Below are 20,266 nucleotides of genomic sequence, written 5' to 3'. Positions count from 1 at the left end.
CTCCTCATCAACAGCCTAACCTCATCAACAGCCTAACCCCCTCAACAACCTAACCTCATCAACAGCCTAACCCCCATTTTCCCCTTAATTCTTTCTATAACATCCCCATTTTCCCTCTATCTTGTATTTGAGCAATCCTGGTGGCAAGAAACTGGCTATGTCCATTCCTTCCTTATTTAAGTAATACTGTTAGAATGTTGATACTTATACTGATTTAAAATCCATCTTCCTACAGCTTTCATTCACTGTTCTAAGTATGTTCATGAAACCAATGCAAATGAATTGGCTGAAAATAATTTAGTGAAAAACAAATCTTGTTAGCCCTTGGTTTTTAATATATAGGTAATTTTGGTATATCCTGGGGCAACTTTTCAAACTTTCATCCATCTTTAACTATTTTTTCATTTTTTAGAGTGTTTTTTTTAAATTTATTTTATGGTATTCTAATTTATTTTCTGCCAATTATGCCCAGTCTGCTTATTTGACAATATTTTCATAAATGTCTTAATTTTTGCTCCAAAAGAACTGAAGTGTCCAAAAACAAATTGACAGAAAGCACATGTTGCCATTTATTACTTCATGTCTTTATAACATTTAGGCACCTATTTTTTTTTACTATACTTTAAAAACTACTTTATCTACTTTTAAAGTTATTTTGTTTTAAAAATAAATTTTTATCGAGGGACACCTACTCATTCTCTTTAGCAAACTTTTTCTATTGTTGATTTTTATATTTCCTTGACATAAGCCACTTTTATTCAGCAAACCTTTTAGTGCTCTATGATTCTACATTGCCACCATTTGAGACAATATTTTGCTGTCAGAATTGCACCTTCAGTGACAAGCATGTGCAACTGCAATAAGAATAAGGAGAAGTTTAGGTGTGAAACACCATGGCATGTGAAAATGCAAACAGATGAAATACCACTTGGCTGGGTGCCTCCTATAATGCATTACCTGCAGCACATACAATTTATCATTGCTTTCTCAAGTCCATCCAAATCACAGGAGTTGTAATACTTTCTTGCGTTGCTTCAAGTCCTCAACCTTCTGCAAAAGGCAGGCACAAATTTCTGAACCTTATGTGACCGCAGTAAGAATGCTAGAGGGAATGGGTCATTGGGGTCATCGACAGTTCACTGATGCCTCACTTTGTCTACTTTTTCTACTTAGGCATGCTCTTACTCTTATCACCTGAAGATTTCTTTCATAGCTAAGCAATTTGGGTAAAACCATACTCATAAAGGAAATCAAAAATTGCATTAAGGGTTAAGGAATCTGAACAGCAGATTTGGTTTTTAGTGTTTAGTCCTATCTTTCAGCAAAATTTGAATCAGTTAGAAAATACCCTTCTTTTTTTAACCAACTAGCTTTTAGAAAATTCACCTTAGAGACAAAGGCAGATACAGTAAGAGGAAGACAAAAATAAATAAGAACCCTGTTACACAAGAAATAAATAAGCAAACAAAACAAAACAAAACTTGGAGTAAAACAAAATTCTCCATAAAGACACAGAAAAATTTCCCCAAACTGCCTTCAGTGCACCAAGATGGCCACTAAGTGATAAGCCACTGGCCTTATTTATTTTTAATGTATATGATCTTCTGAGTGTTTTTTTCAGCTTAAGCAAATTATTTGCTCCCTACAAAATTCAACTAATCTTTCTCTACTCAATAGCTCTTTGAGTATTTGAAGAACATGAGCCTTCTCTTGTCCAACACGTCCCCAAACATTTTTCCAATGGTCTGGCATCCTGTCCCTTCAACGGTTTGTGCCCGTCCTCTGAACTCACTCCAGCTCTCTTTCTCTCTCTTGAAGAAAACTCCCCAGAATAAAATGCATATGCTGGATGTTGACTAACTTTGTCTAAAATGAAGTGAGTAGAGGCATCTGAAATTCTGATTAAAGAATCTCTTAAAATCAAGTGCAGCCAGGATTTGTTCCCCATGTCTACTCGTTATTTTTTTCCTACTGCTGGCATTTAAACTTTAATGGGAGGCCAACTTCCTAGTAGCATTTTCCCAAAGCATAAGCACAAAGTCAGGGCCCAATAAGTTAATAACAGCAAAGTAATTATAACGTAGCATTGTAGGTGATGTTTAGAGTAGCACATTCTATAAGCCAGTTCAATTATTTTAGGAGAATGGAGATTTTATGCAGAATTGACTCTCAATTGCCTGTTTTCTAAGCTGTATGTTTGTTTAAAGTGTACGTAATGTTGCTGAAAAAGCAAAAACACTGCTTGACTCATAACTCTCTGGAAGTCACAAAAATGATGTCTTGACAAAAAGTGAAGGGCAAATTTACCCGCAACTGTGAATAATTTTATATTTCTACAATTATAGCTTTTTGTGACATAATAAACCATGAGACCAAGTTTATGCTACTAGAATTTCAGCATGGAATTACCTCTTCAATCTATGTATAATTTCAAGGCATGTTAATACATAATTTTTTTAAATCTTAGAGACAAATTTTTTTTATTATTTTGTTCTTCTTTCTACCAATTCTCAATGAGTTCCCAATTGAGGATGCTTTTTTGTAACACACATTCCAAAAAGTAGTCCCTTATTATCTGTTTTCCTGATTTTATCATATTATTTTCCAACATAATAATAGATGCAAACTTGTCTTAAGGTTGTGTGAATTTTTTTAAGGTACTGGTGGTATAGAAGACAAACATCACTTTTCTCTGCCATTTACATTAGAACTTTCACATGCATCTTCTACATGGCTTCAATTTTTTTGTCATTTAGAGGATCTGATAGCACAATCAAATAAATACCATTAGTAACTTCTGACTGAGCTAATTGATTATCTATGATTGCTAGCACCACTGGGTCAGTTCTATGTGCAGTAACTATGGAGAATGTTCACAGCCAAATGTAAATGCTTGCCAGGAATGATCACTGTGTACAGTGCTGTCCTCTTGATATGGTATATTCAGAGGCACAATTCTCACATTCTACCTTTTGAAACTTTTTTTTTTTTAAGTGAGTGGGTAAGTGGATAAAAACAAGTTAATTTTTACTGGCAACTCTGCTGAAGTCTCCAGATTGGAAACTTTGAAAACTTGGTAGATATAATTGAAGTTGTACCAATTTAGGTTATTCCCTGTACCACTGATTCCCTGTTTTTTTTTACCAACACTAAATATGAGAGATGGGGGTGGGAAGTGATTATTTGGAAGCTTGCACATTTTAATTTTTGGAGGGGGAAAAAAGAAGCAGGGAGTAGAAAATAGAGGAAGGAAAATGCATCAAGTATATTTACTTATTAAAGATGACTCAAAAATAGAAAAAAAAAGGTCAAGCTATCAAGAGTTCACCATAGGAATCTCAGTATAAAATGTTAACAATTTTGGGGGAGGAAGGAGGAGTAATCTGAGGGTTTCAAAATAATCACTAAGTACAAAGTGCTAAAGAAACACAGGATGGCCTCTCAGATGACTACACTGGAAAACCAAATAGTTACATTTTTATTCTTCTTATCATTATTACATAAGTTGCTAAGTTACTGACTATTTTTTAAGTTTCCTTTTATCCAAAAACATCACATTTAGTTGAGCAGGCTCCTGCTTTTTATGAATAAATCACTCAAAGTTCTAGGCTTTCAGTTCTGAGAACATTTCCTCCCAGGACCCGCTGCCACAGCTATGACAGCATCTTCACTGTGAACTGCTATGGCCAGAGCACTTTCAATGCAAGAGATTATTTGATGCCTAATTGTTCCAGACACTCAACTCTCCCCCCCAAAATAATCACAGTAAATTAAAAAGAAAACAAAAGAAAACAAAACTGATAAAGCACCTTCTAATATTGAATTACCTGAAATATTAATCCTTCTAATATTAAATAAACCTACTCATCTTCATTCCTTATTATTAAATGATTCCCTCTTTAAACTTAGGTCATTCTCATGTGACGAGTTTCATGCTTGCTTTAGTGTTTTTCCCTAGGAACTCCTTTCCTTCTCTAATAAGATGTATCTGGTAATATTAATATTTCAAATATTTTACCTCTTAAGGCCAGAATTACAACACATTCTACTCTATTTGCAAAAAAAAAAGTAGCAACTATCTTTTTCTTCTTCTTCCCCCAAATTTCCTGGCTATATATGTACATATATATTTGGGTCTCTGACATTCTTTTCATTTATGAAACTCTACCTAAAGCTAGTTCTACCTGGCTGAGATTACTTTCTGTTTGGGTTTGTTACTATTGGGGTGGGGGTAGGGAAGCCAGTTTTTCAAACCTTTGAAAGAAAGATGTTACATTTACATAATGGAATCCCCACAAAATGTTTTAAAATCTATCGTGCCCTCTTATTCAAGGAACAATTCCTCCATTTTGCATACTAGCAAATCAGGAGTGAGAGAATTCTGTGATCTGTTTAAAGCTGCACAATCAGTTGTCAGGTCAAACTCACAGAATGTCTTCCTACTTCCAGCCTGTTGGCATCTGTGCAATATAGGGAAGTTTGTTTGATGGCAATTACTCAGCCAGACATTTTGATTTGAGACCCAGTGCTCGATTAACATTCATAGAATATTGGATGTTTCATGGGTTGAAAGCGTACTTGTTTTCAGCCAAATGAAATAGATCAACACAGAAAAAATATCAAAATGAAAATATGTCCATTTTACTATACCCCAAGGTATTTATTCCGACAACACTTATCGAATATGCCAGAATCTCTGCTGGGTGTGGAAACCAAAAGACATCCTCCTTGATCTTGAGGAATTCACCAACTAATTATTGAAGGCAACTTGTTTTAATGTAATGTGACCAGTTCTATAATAGAAAAAAAGTCATGTACCATGGGAACAAAAGAAAGAGGACCCAAATGGGGAAGTTTTCATGAGATTCTAACGTAAGTTTGAGCTTGAAGGATGGGGAGAATTTCTCCAGGGAGTAGTAAAGATATTTTGCAGTCCAGAAACCATCAGTCCTTGGTAAGTATCAGTTGAATGAATAAGCAAATGAAAGGATGAACTGATTATAGACAGTGGTTCGCTGGCTAAACCAGCTCTCGGTGTGTGTGTGGGGGGGTGGGTTGGGGTGGGGTGGCAAGATGTAGAATATGCTGATTCACATGGTGTAAATATATACCCACCAGGGCCAATTTCCACCTACCAATGTGACTTCATTGATGGCACATTTGGCTCTTCCCAGCCAATATGAGCCAGCTCCACCCACCCCTGGCTGCAGAGCACTCTATAAGTATTTGTGGAATGAATGAGTGTGATGGTTAGGTTCAAGTGTCAACTTGGCCAGGTGATGGTGCCCAGGTGTCTGGTCAAGCAAACACTGGCCTAACCACTACTGCAAGGACATATGTGGCTGATTGGTAAACCAGAAGGCTGGTTTATTAAATCATCAGTCAAATGATTGCATCTGTGGCTGATTACATCAACGAAGGGCATGCCTTTTACAATGAGAATTCAATGAGCTGGATCTAATCCAATCAGTTGAAGACTTTCAAGAGTGAAGAGAGAGAACTTTCACTTTTTCCTTAGCCAGCCAGCCTCTCCTGGGGAGTTCATCAAAGACCTTCATCAGAGTTGCCAGCTCGCTGCCTACCCTATGGAGTTTGGACTCGTGCATCCTGCCCTATGGAATCTGGACTCATGCATCTCCACAGTTGCGTGAGACACTTTTATAAAATCTCATATTTACAGATATCTTCTGTTGGTTCTGTTTCCCTAGAGAATACTGACTAATACAATGAGCATATGAGCATATAAATGAATGAATGACCAAACTACCCGATTTCAGAGCTAGGATCAGTATAGTCAAAGGCACAGAGATCTGAGAGTTCATCGCCCTCTCAAATAAGAAGCTCTTTGAGATGTACCAGGAAGAGAACGATGGAGGTGGGCTAGATCTAGAATGTCAGGTTCTGGGGTCTGATTTTATTCTGTATATAATGGGGCATCAGCAAAGCTTTTGAAGAGGGGGGTACCATGACTAATTCTGCATTTTAGATGTGCCTTTGGCCCTAATTCCATAAGGCCACCTTTGCTTGCTTCCAGTAGGAACATAAATGTGAATGGTTAAAAACCTCACAAAATCTTTATGCTCAGGACAGCTAAAGTCTTCCTCTTAACAAAACATAACAGTAAAACATCCTTCAAGGTTCTGACTCTACTGTTTAATTATGTCATTTTTTAATCAAAAGCAGAGCAAATGAAGGTTGGAGCCAACCAATAGAAGCAAATCAATTTTGAAGCCCAGCATAAGTGTAAGCTCAAGTGTAAAGAAATAGCGTAAAGGGGAAGAATGGACTATTACATGACGTCTGACTGGCTAAGTCACACAAAATACAAAGAAACTAATTTCAAAGGCCACCATGTCACCTGACTCTCTTCTGCACTACAGAATCTTTAGGTCTCAAAAATTTGGACTTGCACAAATATATTGCCCTGAACAGATGGCTTACCTTTTTGAAAGCAGCAGATGCTTTCCCAAATCAGAAACTTTACCCATGAATAAATCTTACCTAGAGATATTATCAGGTGAGCAAGCAGAGATGCTGGTTTCCATGCTATCAGAGCTGTCAAGACTCAAAGTATCAAAGGCCTGGTCCTTGTAGCTGTGATCTGGGTAACGGAAACTATTCAAGTAAACATTTGATTCAGATGCTGTGCGGTTGTAAAACTCAGAGGGTTTTTGCCTTTGTCCTTCACTCATCTGTTGGTGATTATACCCTAAGGAAAGAGCCATAAATATATAAGTACACCTCAGTTTCCAGTCTTAGCATCTTCTAAGTCTACAGGCTCAAACCAGCAACCAAAAACATCTGCAAAAGGACCTTGGGCCTTGGTCTAATTTGTTTTAAAGCCAATAAGATCAAGAAACAGCATCATGCTCAGTGCAAGCAGAGATTCAAAAAACAGGTCTTATGACTGATCTTTTTTGCCAGTGGGCTCTCAAAACTTTCCTTTGCCTTTCCTACATCTTAACACAATGGAGATAATACATCAGCAAAAATAAATAAAAATAAAATAAAATAAAATAAAATAAAGGTCCTGAATCTACTAGAAATAGCTGGGTTCATGTGGAAGCAGGATGACTTTTAGTGATAAACACCATCATGGTTTTAGAGCTGTCACCTTTTCAATGATATTCAAATTTAGGGAACACTCAATCAAGTCATAAAGCAGCAGAAGGACCTTCTAGTTATAGGGTTTGAGAAACTTGTATCCAATACCATCATTTACAGTTTTTATCTATTAAGATCCAAACTGCATGTTTTTCTTATTCTCTTTTTCCTTTTCAATTTCTCTAGTCTGATAATTATTTATTTAAAACAGTCAGGACCAATGATCCTTACAAAGGTTATATATACTCCTCCTAATTACTAGTACAGTCTCTTTTTTTTCCATCATAACAGTCAACCATCAGCTAGTTGGTGATGTCAACCATATTAAAATGTAGGTGTCAATAGGACTAAAAGCACCATTAAGTCCACATCCTTTCCTTCTCTGGTGCTTTGTCAGCTGGTGTATTAGGTCACTGGTTTTACCTTATGTTATTGCTATAGCTTGTTGCTCTCTGGTAGATGATTTAGGGACATCAAAAACTGAATTTTGTTTCTTTTCAATTCTCTATTTACCATATACTCAGGAAGCAGGGATCTACTGAAAAACAAATTCCCCAATGCATTAAAAAAACTTTTCTCTAACCAGGGTTGGAGATTGCAATCTCTTTTTCCCTGATCAAACTTAATACCAGAGCTATTAAGAATTCACAATTGAACAATTCGAACCTTTTTCTTGTGTTCTACCTTCCTTCAAATGAGGCTGTTAATTAGTAATGAAATGGCCACAAGGCAGGCAAGAAAATACAAAAAGAAAAGTGATTCCAAACAGTGTCTTCAACTGTTGATTAAACATTTCCTTTAAAATGTCCTATCAATTATGCTTTAACAAAGCCTTATATTCCCAAAGTTTCTGTAAAATCATTTTAGTCCCATGCAAAGTTTTCATGCCATTAGTATTTGCAGCAGTTTTAGATATTTAAGTGAAAATATGTTAATTCTGACTGAGGTATTTCTGGGAAAATAAGTTTTCTTAGTAAAAACTGTTACTATAAATTATATACATATATGCTTTTTTTTCTTTTAAAGCCACATACCCCCGGCTAAGGAAAGGCACAAAACATAAAAGCACACCCTGAGATCTTAGGATATTGTTAATCGGCGTCAAAGCATAAAAAATGAAGCCAGTGCATTCATAAGCGTGGTGCCTGTGTCTTTTTTATTTTTAAGAAAGGCAAAATAATTCATTTTTCAAAGATTTACCTTTGATACTTGAACTTTTGGAATTACTAATTGCTCCTTTTAAATTGTTTCCAATTGTTCATTAGGAAAAGGAGGGGGGGAGCAAAAAGGAAAAAAAAGAAATTATTTGAGAAGGTCACACGTATATTTCCTTATGCGTTCAATAAAGGCTTCTGGCATAGTAAATTTTCAAATTGGCACCAACTACATGGAAGACATTTCCTTGTTTTAGTATAAAAAACAAATCCCTAAACATCAGCCATGCAGTTTAAAATAAACATGAATCTTCTCCCTGGAATGGTATCTGCCACAACCTCCCTCTCCCCTTCAGTTTTCCATAATGAGAAAAATCAGTCCCTACAAAGAAACTAGTACCTTCTCTTAAAGTATCCATATGCCCTGTTCCTCAGATCTTTTAGGAGATATTTTTTCCCCCCAAAAAATCACAGAGTAAGAAAAGAAACTTACAACCTTCACAGTAAACCATTAGTGACTCAAGATGTCCCTCAGATGGGGACACAAGGGACAGCCACAGTAAGTATAATGTGTACTGTGCTAAAGTTTGAGAACATAAACTCCCCAGATCAATTCACTGTTTGTTGAGATATGTCCCAGAGAACCTTCTCATCATTCCCATATAGGATAAGTAACTTACATTTTCATGGCAGCTTAAATGAAAAAGGATGCGGCTAATGAGCATATCCTTCTCAACACAAGATTTATATTTCCCGCAGATCCAATGTAAGTGGGAATGTTCGTCTTATGGGGCTATTCATTTTTCCAGTTGACAACACTATACTTGATCACAATGAATTGAAGTGTCAGTGGCTTTGCCTCATCCCTGCTGAACAATTCCAAGATACAAACCTTGCAATCATAATTAAGGGCATGGAACTCGCCTTTGTGACCCTGTAACTGCTCCAGTGTAATTCTAAAGCACTGGTTTGGGGATTCAGGCCGTGGCCTGGCCAGCGAAAGGCATAAGTACTTTTAATAGAGGAAACATAATAGAAAAGCCAGGGATAGAAAGAGGTTACCCCTGTTAGGATTCCCTAGAAAAAGAACTTTGGGAGCAGCCAAGTAGCACCAGAACAAGTGTCATCTGGCCTTTCAGCCTCTGCTCATGTAAACTTTGTCAGGCATAAGTAACTTACATTTGTTAAAGGACGTATGAACAGGACGTATGTCCTATTGACCACAGCACTCCCCGGGATGAACCATATGAATGTCACCCAATGAAGAGTCACTGAGTGAATTCATTTCCTCATCTCTAAATTTCAACCACGTTACTGTCAAATAAGGAAGTGGAATGCATCTACTCTTTGGGGTGGGGAAAAGTAACTGGATTGGGAAAAATGAGACTTTCCCAACCACTGAGACTCCTTTTAAAAAAAGAAAAAAATGTAGCTAAAATAACATTCAGCAGTAGGAAAGCAATTGAAAAGTAAAAAGGGCCTCATAAAGGCACTAAATCCTTCCTATCCAGACAGAAATAGCCAGTTGAAGGGGTAGGTTTTTTTTGTTTTTTGTTTTTAATATTCATTTTATTGAGATATATTCACATACCATGCAGTCATAGAAAACAAATCATAGATTTGATTGTTCACAGTACCATTACATAGTTGTGCATTCATCACCAAAATCAATCCCTGACACCTTCATTACCACACACAAAAAAATAACAAGAATAATAATTAATGTGAAAAAGAGCAATTAAAGTAAAAAAGAACATTGGGTGCCTTTGTTTGTTTGTTTTTTTCCTTCCCCTATTTTTCTACTCATCCATCCATAAACTAGACAAAGTGGAGTGTGGTCCTTATGGCTTTCCCAATCCCATTGTCACCCCTTATAAGCTACATTTTTATACAATCGTCTTCAAGATTCATGGGTTCTGGGTTGTAGTTTGACAGTTTCAGGTATCTACTGCCAGCTAAGGGGCAGGTTTTTTAAGATTCATAAAGTAAGTCCTGATAATATCTGAGGCTTGTCACTGCACAGAACATACAATGAACCAACACCAACTCAGCTATCTTCATTGCTTGGGAGAACCAATATACTGGATGTAAAGTTCCATTTATTATTATTATTAATTTAAAGCCAGTCTTTATGAATTCTAGCTAACTGGACCCAAAAAGTCCTTTGTTAATTAACTATTGGGGGATACGTACAGTCTCATCAACATATTCCAAATGTGTTTTATATATTTTTTATGGTTACCTGGGGTTCCACATAGAAAATGAGAAGACTTAAAATTGTAATCTGGTTTAAGAGGACAAAACTAACCAGTATTTCCGACAATTCAGCATATCATAGCTCACCTGCAGCGAAATTCATTCTTCCTAAGGATTAGTCCACAGTCAGAAGATGAAGGTCAAGTCAGGAATGAAGGAAGGGAATGACAGAGAAAGGGAAAAAGATACAAGATCAAAAAGGATGACAAGGGGACAGGAAAAACATACAACACTTCCAACATGCAATCATGATGGTGTTAGTAACAACAGCGGTAGAGTAACAAAGTCTGATGTTCACATTTTTAGATTAAATCTGAGTCTACAGAGAAGAACTCAAGAAGTTAAAAGGAAAAAAAAAAATAGCTCATGATACATGCATACAGTTAGTAAAAAAAGAAGAAAAATGTTGCAGGAAAAAAAGCTTTCACACATATTTGCCAACCAGGAAAATGGGAAAATAAAAATATGACTACGTCTCTAAAACAATTCTTTTTCCAACCAGACAATAGCAACAATTTATAAGAGCCAAGGTTTTAAAAAATGCCATTCAATTATATGAAGCACAGTCTGTCAAACTTTATAAGAAGTCCTCCAATATCTCTACCACTTAGCCACAGTAATAAAAACTGTTCTTCATCTTCTCCACTAAGTCTCTCTGATTAAACAGGTTTAAATGGAATGAATGAGTAGGAGCATCCTAAATCTTTCCCACTCTCCAGTCGTAGCCTGCATTAATTATACCTGGCATTTATAAAGCAGAAACATCGTGCTTTACTCTTAGCCTACACATATCAAAATGCCATCTCTTTTCTCTGCATACATCCTAAATTCTTCCAAAACAATGCTTCCATAGCACTCAAGATTCTTTGATGGTCTGACCTTGTAATAAAAAACCAAAATAAAGATGGTCATTCAGCTGCATGAATGAACAGCAGCTGCACCCAGCATTTTGTTTCTACTGGAATGTGCAACAATTTTTCTCTATTAGGTAAAAGGAATAATAATTAGACTAAAACTCTGCCCTTGTGCAGTTTTAAATATGATCAATTCTTAAAGATGACTTGACAATGACCTTTCAGTATCTGTTGGAAACAAAACACCACACAAAGAGGTTGTCATACCTTTCTTGGACTTTCCTGCATTTAATAGAAGACATAAGGACAAAGATTTCATTCATCCTAAAACTTACAAAGAAATAGTTCACAAGTTGTACAAAAGCCAATAACCATTACAACTTTAGGGTTTGAGTTCCTTTGGCTTTCAAAGATCTTTGCGTGACACATGGGTCAGTTCTATTAAAACAGTGCTGATTGAGGAAGGCGTATACTTACACCATCGTCCTTGACATATCCATTATGAATAGCGGCAAAAAGATAGTTTAAGTTAATTGTGTACATCAAGAAAATGATGAGGTATACTAAATTTGAGTTAATGAAAGTGTGCTAGGTCCCATGTTTTCAAAACCATGGATTTTACTTGCATTTGCAATTTTAATGAAGCCAACAAATGCTAGCGAAACAATTCTAAATGAAATTATGACTCATACTTCCTGGTCTTTTGGGCCACCTGTATGGGCTTAGTGGAAATCCTGCCAATTTTGTGGAACGGAAGCCAGTGGTCTGCTGTGGCTGTAAGAACTGCAGTCCCAACCCCTTTCTCTGGGTGTAGGAGCCAAGCGGGGCGGGCTGGCCTCACTCAGCTCATCCACTCAGATCAACATACAAGATGTGTCCCTGTTTCCTCAGAAGGTGCCTCATCAACACCAAGGAAATTCTTTAAGAGGGACACTGCTTTAGAGGTGCCTCAGAGACAGACTGAAGTATAGTCATGGTATCATGGGTATCAAAAGACATATCAGGGAAGAACAGGAGCACAAATAACAGATCAAAGAGAATAGATTTTGCAGTAGGTAGGTCTGTAATGTGACTTATTAGAATTAGCTTCGTTTTCCTATCTGAATCCAGCATGGGGATTCCCATTATTTGAGCAGAAAGCAGAGATCAAACATTCCTTCCATTTCACCATAGTCTCACAAGAATCCTCTTATGCAATGATGTTAACCGACTTGATTTTTCAACCCAGAGTATAATTTGAGATCCTACGTCCCTTCCCAAGTGCTTGATGTTTCCCTAATCCACTGTTAAACACACATAAAGCATGTGAATATGCTGAATGGGCTTTGATGTCTTCAGCCAGTGGCAAAAACACATTTAAAAAGAAGTTCCATTAATATTGAAGAAAAATGCTTCAACAGCTGATAGACTTGATGCACAAGTGAACAGTAATAAATGAGAGCCAAAATACAAAGACTCATTTCTCTTCATTATTTTTAAGTCATGAAAGTGACACATTTTTAGCTTAGTAATGAATTATAACAAAGAAAAAAGAATATTCAATCGAATACACGATTCAGATCTTAATGTTATAAATAGTACATATAGCACATATATATATATATATACTTTATGTATATATACAAAACCTTTGTTTATATTTAAATATTTATTTTTCTGAGGCAAAACCATTAATTATCTCCTGGCACCACTAGCAGAGAGGCTGAGGGGACAGAACTGACTTCCAGCCTGCTTGGAGGGAACGGTTTCAATCCCACCAGTGGAGGCTGAGTGTCTGCCACCCCATTAGCATTCCCATTTACATTCTGAGCACACCACCATCACTGTTTTTACTGCATTTTATTGAAATCATCTGTTTACATGTCTTTCTTCCCCACTAGACTATAAGCATTCCAAGGAAGGGATCAGGCCATTCTTTTGCATTTCAGATGTCTAGCACTACGCCTGCTCAAAAGCTAGGGCCAAGTTAAGCTGTTGAACTAAACTAATATGTCAGCATAATAAATCTAACTCTCTTAAACACAAGCAGAGAGCTCACCTCTGGAGCTGCATTATAGTAATTTCTTCTAACCCTACAGAACCGTTCTGAGAACTCCATTATAAATATAATATATTATTACAAAAAGATAAAATATCTAAAAGGAGTCAAAGTCTACCTAACAACCACATAGTACACATAGTATAAAAGCTCAAATCTACATTTAAAAAGACTAAGTGAATTCTGGCCTGGTGGCCTGGCCACTAGTGCTTTTTTTCTTTCTTTCTCTCTTTCTCTTTTTCTTTCTTCCTTCCTTGTTTCCCTTCTTCCTTCCTTCCTTCCTCCCTCCCTCCCTGCCTCCCTTCCTTTCTTTTTACTGTATCAGCTCAATGACTCTTTAGCATATGGTTCAACATGAGGACTCAGCCACAAGCCAAGTGAATGATCTTGGTTAAGTGGCCTGGAATCTCCCTGGATCTCAGTGATCTCCCTTTTCTTCCTATCAATTAAATGGGGAGGTCCATAATTCTCTAGGGGCCCTTCTAGTTTGAAAGGTCTATTGAACTTGTAAGGTACAATGGGTATGTTTTAAATGCACCACAAACTACATACCCATGTAGGAAAAGTCACCTTAGTACAACAATAAGGATACATATATATCTCCTTATTATATATATATCCCTCTCCAAAGGAGATACATTAAGAATAAAATTTAGGACTCCAGTTGATCCTTTTTCTAACCATCCCCAACCCTGCCCTCACCTCACTCCCTCTCCATGAGAAATTTTAATGCTTAACAAAAGACCACGGCATTGGATTGGAAAGGTGCATACCTCTGAGCATTCTGCGAGATTCTGAGTCTTTGGTCATGGTTGCCAGCGAGTTGGGGAGCACACTGCCACAGCTATTGCTCTGTCCCAGGGGCAGATGAGCCTGTGGAAACCAGGAGAGAATACTTCAGGCAAACTCCAGGCCAAATGCCTCTTCAGAAAAGGGCCATATGTCTGTTTCCATAGCTCCTGTCTAAGAATAGAGGACAGGGAAGGTAGGCCTTTGCATCCCATTTGCTGATGCTAAGTGATAAAGGCTAGTCACTGTCCCTCCAAAGTTGCTCCATCGCAGTCTCCATATCACAGCACTTCATCCAGTGGCAGCAATTCAACAGGGAAGAAAGTTGGGTAGAACACTGTCTGAAATCACCCTAGCAAATGACTGAAAGTTCTTCATGCATAAGGAGCAGAGGGGCAAATGCAGGGACAAATGCATGCACATCATGCAAAAGTGGAAAGATTTGCGCTTGTGACAAACGCACCAATTTCCATTTACCCTAGTGATTTAGTAGGTGAAAATTGGGGAAACCAACTAACTGCTCCTGTGGTTTTAGCACTCTTTTAAAATAGCAACATCCTTTATTTTATAAGATAGGTTAAAACAAAGGTACTCTGATCACAGGCTGATGAAGGGCCCAAAACTCCGTCCTACTGAGAACCCTCCCGCTCACTTGTCTCTCCATCCCTTCCTGCAATGACCCTTTGGGCATGTCAGCAGAACACTGGTGAGGGCTCAGCCAGACTCTGTGCATTCATATTCCAGCTCCACTACTTACCAGCTGAGGGTACCTGGGGGCTAGCTGCTGAGCTTCTTTACATTTCATTTTATCCACATGTACAATGGGGTAGTAATTTGTATCTATATTGTATAGTGTTGCTGGGTTTCCAAATGAGACACTCCACATAAAGAGCTTAGCCCAGTGCCAGGTACATACAAATGAATCAACCAATATTTGTTGATGTTGTTCCTGGAACCCAAAGCTTATATCCTATCTTCTTTCCTGATCTGGGATGCAGCCATGGGGCACTGTCATGTATTGAATGCCTTCCACCACCTGGGTTGTGGTGGTAGAAAAAACCCTGGACCAGGTTCTTTGGCCACAAGTGTATAACTCCAAACGTCCTCTGAAGAGGATGGAAAATGGAATTTAGTCAAGACTTCTTACCATCCAGCAAATTTAATGGCTTTTTATTATTACTGTTTTATCCCTTTCCATCTTAAGGGCCTCTGCACATCAGTCAACATAAGGACAAGAAGACTCACTGAACGTGAAGCCCCGGGCTCTCCCCAAATCCTACCTTTGGGGCGGTGCTTCTCCCCATGGTAGCACTGCTGAAATGGGGGGATATGGAAGGTGTGGTTTTCTTTCGAGGCAAAGTGTCACTCAGATAGAGGCCTTCTTTATGCTGTTTTTTCCTTTCTTCCAGACTTCTAAAGTGCTTTAAATGCAAATGTAAAGCAAAACAGCAAACTTGACTAATTATTACCGTACAAATTAAGAATTACACATTTACAAAGAGGTTGTGAAATTAAAACACAAATTTTTTTTTTTAATTAAACTCATAGTTGTGTTTGCTAACAGGCTTGGGCTAGCATTTGATAAGATATGTAGACAATGGGAAAATTTATTACTGAACCAAGAGTTTTGGTTTTTTTAAATCCACGTTGCACTTTCACAGTACCTGCTGTGTTGGGGCCTCAGGACAACTTACAAATTATTAGGATGGTCGCCATGTGGATGGCGGGAGAGCCAGTGGACAAAGCAAGTAAGCAGTTTCTCCCCATGTATGTCTGGACAGTTCTGTATGATAGCACAAATCCCAGTGTGAGGAGAACAAGAAAGGGGAGAAGGAGGAAGTTGAAGAGAGAGAGCAAACAAAGAGGGAAGTTGTTTTAAAGTTATAATAACAATTCAGTTGACATAAACACATTTCACAGTCACATAAAGTTCCTATATAAAGCAGCCTTCTAAGCTACTACTCTTTTACTTAAAAAGATCTTAGCCAAGGAGCCCCTATAGTAATCTCTCACATTAAAAAAATCTTCCTGTGGACTATTTCACATTCTTTTCAGATTCCAAAAGCAAGATTTTTGCCAACTTGAAATTATCCAAATTTTTCTTGGTCCCCCAAAAAGGTCTTCAATAGTAAGATGGTTTTCTAATCAAAAGTTTTTCAGGTTTGGTCATTTTTACACTAAGTTAAGGTTTTCAAAATACTTAAAAATCCATTTGAGTACCCACATTTTTGAATAATCTTCAAACTTGCCAATCATAAAAGAGAATGGCATTATAACTTAATGATTATCTCTTATATTAGCTAATATTTACTAGGAGCTTACTATGTGCCAGGTGTGATGTTAATTGCTTTATATACATTATCTCACTCAATTCTCATAATACTCCTATGAGGTAGATACTGTTATCCCTGTTTTGCAGAGGAAGAGTCTGGGGTACAAACAGTTTAAGTAACTTGCCCAAGGTCATGCAGCTAGAAAGTGGCAGAGCTGGAATTCAAACCCAGGTTGTCCACACTACAATAATAATACTTTACTCTTTGGGTGATTAATGGCTATTTTAGTTAGAAAAGTCACATCCAAATACTTTAATCTTGCTCCCACTAAGACCAAAGTTTACAAATTCCAAAATTCGAAATTTTCCATAATGATGGCTTAATAAAATAGGAAAGAAACCCCATTGAAAACACAGTTTAACTGATATTTGGCAGAAAACAAGTTTGAAAACTGCAATGGTTTTATGACTAGAGATGTCTTTAACCAGAATAAAGTTGCTGGAGAAATAAAAACAACATCAAAATTGAAGATGTTGAATTCTTCCATTCTCCTTGTTGCTCCTCTGCATACATCCCTTATTTGACATACCTTTAAACCAACTCCCTTTTATATCAGTCCAGGTAGCAGTAGCCTGAAAGTAGTGGGTAGATCTAGTCTTTTAGCAAAAGGTAACAGATAGTAAAGGAACCTTCAGCAAATACAAGGGCTGGGCATAGCAAAACACGATTCACCTAAATCAGGGATCTAGTGACCATGTCTCTTAGACTCTTCTGGGATCATGGTCAAATTTGATTATTGTTGAAAGAGAGTCTTGAAGCAGATTTTTTTTAAAATGCAGTCAAGCATTAATATGCACTGAGTGCTATAAAAGGGCAACATTTGGAATAATAAGCTGCTTATTTAAAAGTATGTTAAACTTATTGTCCTGTGGGCCCAATGTGCTATTAACAGTGTGACCTTCCACAAGCTACAAAACTGCACTGAGCCCCACCTCCGTAAACTTCAGTGTGAAGAGAATTCTTATTTTACAATATTGTTATAATGATAAAATGAGATATTTATAAAATGTTTACCAAAATTTGACACAGCATTTTTATAGCAATTTGATTATTATTGCTTCAATAATGTGTAGTAAAAATACTTTGTGTTGGCACAACAACTTCTTATACTATGGGTTTTATGGAGATTATTATTTCAAAGAATACCTGAGATAAAATGCAGTATTTTGGTTGAATGGGAACTGAAAAATTGAATGGGAACTGAAAAATAAGGATGTGAAACTTACTCAAACAGATCAAAGCTGGCAAAGGAAAACCAAGGTCTCAACATTTTAAAATTCCAACATCCTTAGAACATATTAAATGTCCTTCAAGGAAAAAAAAAAAAGCAAACAGCAAAAGAGTATGAAATTTGAAACATTTTATTAAAATTCCAACATCCTTAGAACATACTAAATGTTCTTTAAGAAAAAAAGCAAACAGCAATGAAGTTATGAAATTTAACTTTTTAAAAAATACCTCAGGAAGAGTTGAGGAAACGACTGCACATAAGTAACTTGGTCAAGGTAAAATTCCCAAACTCTAAACACCAGCTCCTGATTACCTGTTGCTTCTGCTGCTGGTGCCGTCTGTGTTTCTTAGCTGGTAGAGGAGGAGGTGTATCATTTAAAGGAAAAGGATCAACAGATGTAGCCATGACTTCGGGCCATGGGACAGATGGAGGTTCAGTGATAGGATGAGAAGAAAAGGTGGAAGGAAACATAAATCCAGAACAGACAGGTGATGATTGCTTTTAGGAGAAAGAAAAAGTATATATGGTCCACATGAAATAAAAGAATAAGACCAACAAAGAAATGAAGTTGATAATCTGATTGTTCTGTTTAGTTATATTTTTATCAAGCAGTCACAAATGATGGATGGTATTTTTCAATTCAGTCCCTTAAAAATCCCACACTGTAAGCAACTTAAGATTGGTAGAAGGTATTTTAGGTTGCTATCATTTGCCCCTCCCCAGAATGTTTTTAAAAAGCACAACATTTTAAAAATCCACACTGCAAAGCAAAATATAAAACACAATCAAACTGGAAAGGTGATTGGAATCAACATTTTTTATAAAAGTTTTTGGGTGTTCTAAGAAAGCTAAGTCAAATTGGAAGGTTAAATACAGTTTATGTCTTCGAATTGCTAATAGTATTCTGTTTCATCTCCACTCTGCACCATATATTCCTGGTTTCTGGAATTTTAATTGGTAGAGCAGTACCTCAAATTGGTACGATTTACAAACTCAGTATCACTCTGGCCCACTGGTCAAATCAGACATATATTTGTCACACACACCCTCTTTTTCAGTGAACGGTGGGTTAACTTTTGACATGAGGAAAAGCAGTGAATGAATAAATGGCATGCCAACACACCTCTTTATTTTGTGGCTGGCTCACCAGCACAGCTGTGGCGGGCTCAGTGACAACTGCGTCAGCATCAGCAGGGAACTGAGTGGAAGGGGACAGATTCGTAGAATGGCCACATGGCTCATTAATTTCATTTACAATGATATAGCCCTAAAAGGAGGAATTCAGAAGTTAAACACAAAGAAAGCAAAAGCTGAGCATGCAAGAGAGTATTAATGTTCTCAGTACAACGGAGTTAGTTTAGAGCGGCAAAGCCAGATATCTGCGGCATTATCCAGTGTTTCATTGTGGGAATAATCAGCACTTAAAATGGATTTATGGTGCGTTATCTTGAAAAACGGCATCCTAAACATTAAAAATAATTTTCAGGTGAAATCAAGATGACCAATTTATAAACAACCCAGCACCTTCAATTTTAAAATAACCCACAGGTATCAACATTCATTCTGTTGGCTGAATGAGGCTGTCATTACACACCTATTTAAAATAATAAGACACAAAATAATTTGAGATGTAAAACTGACAACACAGTCACTCACTCTCTAATTCAAGAGCCTTTTCCACAAATCTTAATTCTTCCATTGTTCCCCCCTCTTCTGTTTCTTGACGAATTAGAATGTGAGTAAAAGTGGACTGAGGGCTAATGGCTTTTGAACTAACATAGATTTATAGAACAATAATTTATTTGCAATGGAATCTAGTTGGAGGCCATCTTAACCAAATGACAATAAAAAGGACATTGTCCTCTCAATAAACTGAGCTTTCCCTTCCCTAGAAAGACAAATGTTTACACATATCTGAGGTGAGATGGCAACTCTAGGATTTCCAGTAACTTTCAAATTCAGTAATTCAGTTCTGCCTTCAGCTTAGAGAAAATGCCCATGAATCAAGCTCTAGCAGAATAAAAATTCCTGAATTTGTATTTGTAGAAAAGGCACTTGCAAATTTTTATGGAAAGTAATTGTACAGACAAATAATGATTTTTATCACACCAATAAAACACTGTATGAAAAAAAAGAATAAAGGGTGTAAAATAATATCTCTCTTTTTAAAGTGAAATTGAGTTAAGTTTGACACTTGGGTTCTTTTATCAGCCTATCAGTTCGTTCAAAAATGACTCCAGGAAAGGCATGATATCATTATGCTAGTGAAGCAAAGATCCCTGGCTGGAAATCAAAGTTTTACTGAGAACTTATAATTATGACAAAGTGGAGAAAGCCAGACTTGACTGTTTATCAACTGGAGGTATCAAAATGCTCCTGAATATAGTCTTCCTATTAAGAAAGGGACAATAGGCATTATGTAAAGCTTTATAAGATTAAACTGAAAAAAGGAAATAATCAATCTAGTTATCAAATTTCTTATCTATGGTAATGAATCAGAATGAAAA

The 20,266-nt window shown here is 36.9% G+C and overlaps 1 protein-coding gene across 7 annotated transcripts in view; it reads right to left on the bottom strand.

Moving 5' to 3' along the window:
• The window catches only part of PHLDB2 (pleckstrin homology like domain family B member 2), a 239,675-nt gene that overhangs the window by 15,048 nt on the left and 204,361 nt on the right, over window positions 1-20,266 (bottom strand). For 2 of the 7 annotated variants that reach the window (XM_037835291.1, XM_037835295.1), the window contains 4 exons: window positions 18,883-19,026; window positions 15,476-15,616; window positions 14,180-14,279; window positions 6,502-6,709 (listed from right to left, as the gene is read on the bottom strand). In XM_037835291.1, coding sequence (XP_037691219.1) covers window positions 6,502-6,709; window positions 14,180-14,279; window positions 15,476-15,616; window positions 18,883-19,026 — 593 coding nt within the window. Of the gene's footprint in view, window positions 1-6,501; window positions 6,710-8,304; window positions 8,341-10,601; window positions 10,623-11,635; window positions 11,651-14,179; window positions 14,280-15,475; window positions 15,617-18,882; window positions 19,027-20,266 lie in introns of all 7 variants that reach the window. The other 5 variants (XM_037835270.1, XM_037835277.1, XM_037835288.1 and 2 more) reach the window with 5 other exon arrangements.

The sequence above is a fragment of the Choloepus didactylus genome, chromosome 1, assembly GCF_015220235.1.
Source record: "Choloepus didactylus isolate mChoDid1 chromosome 1, mChoDid1.pri, whole genome shotgun sequence".
Taxonomy (NCBI): domain Eukaryota; kingdom Metazoa; phylum Chordata; class Mammalia; order Pilosa; family Megalonychidae; genus Choloepus; species Choloepus didactylus.
Note: the sequence above shows the minus strand (reverse complement) of the source record. Positions and strands in the feature narration are given on the sequence as shown.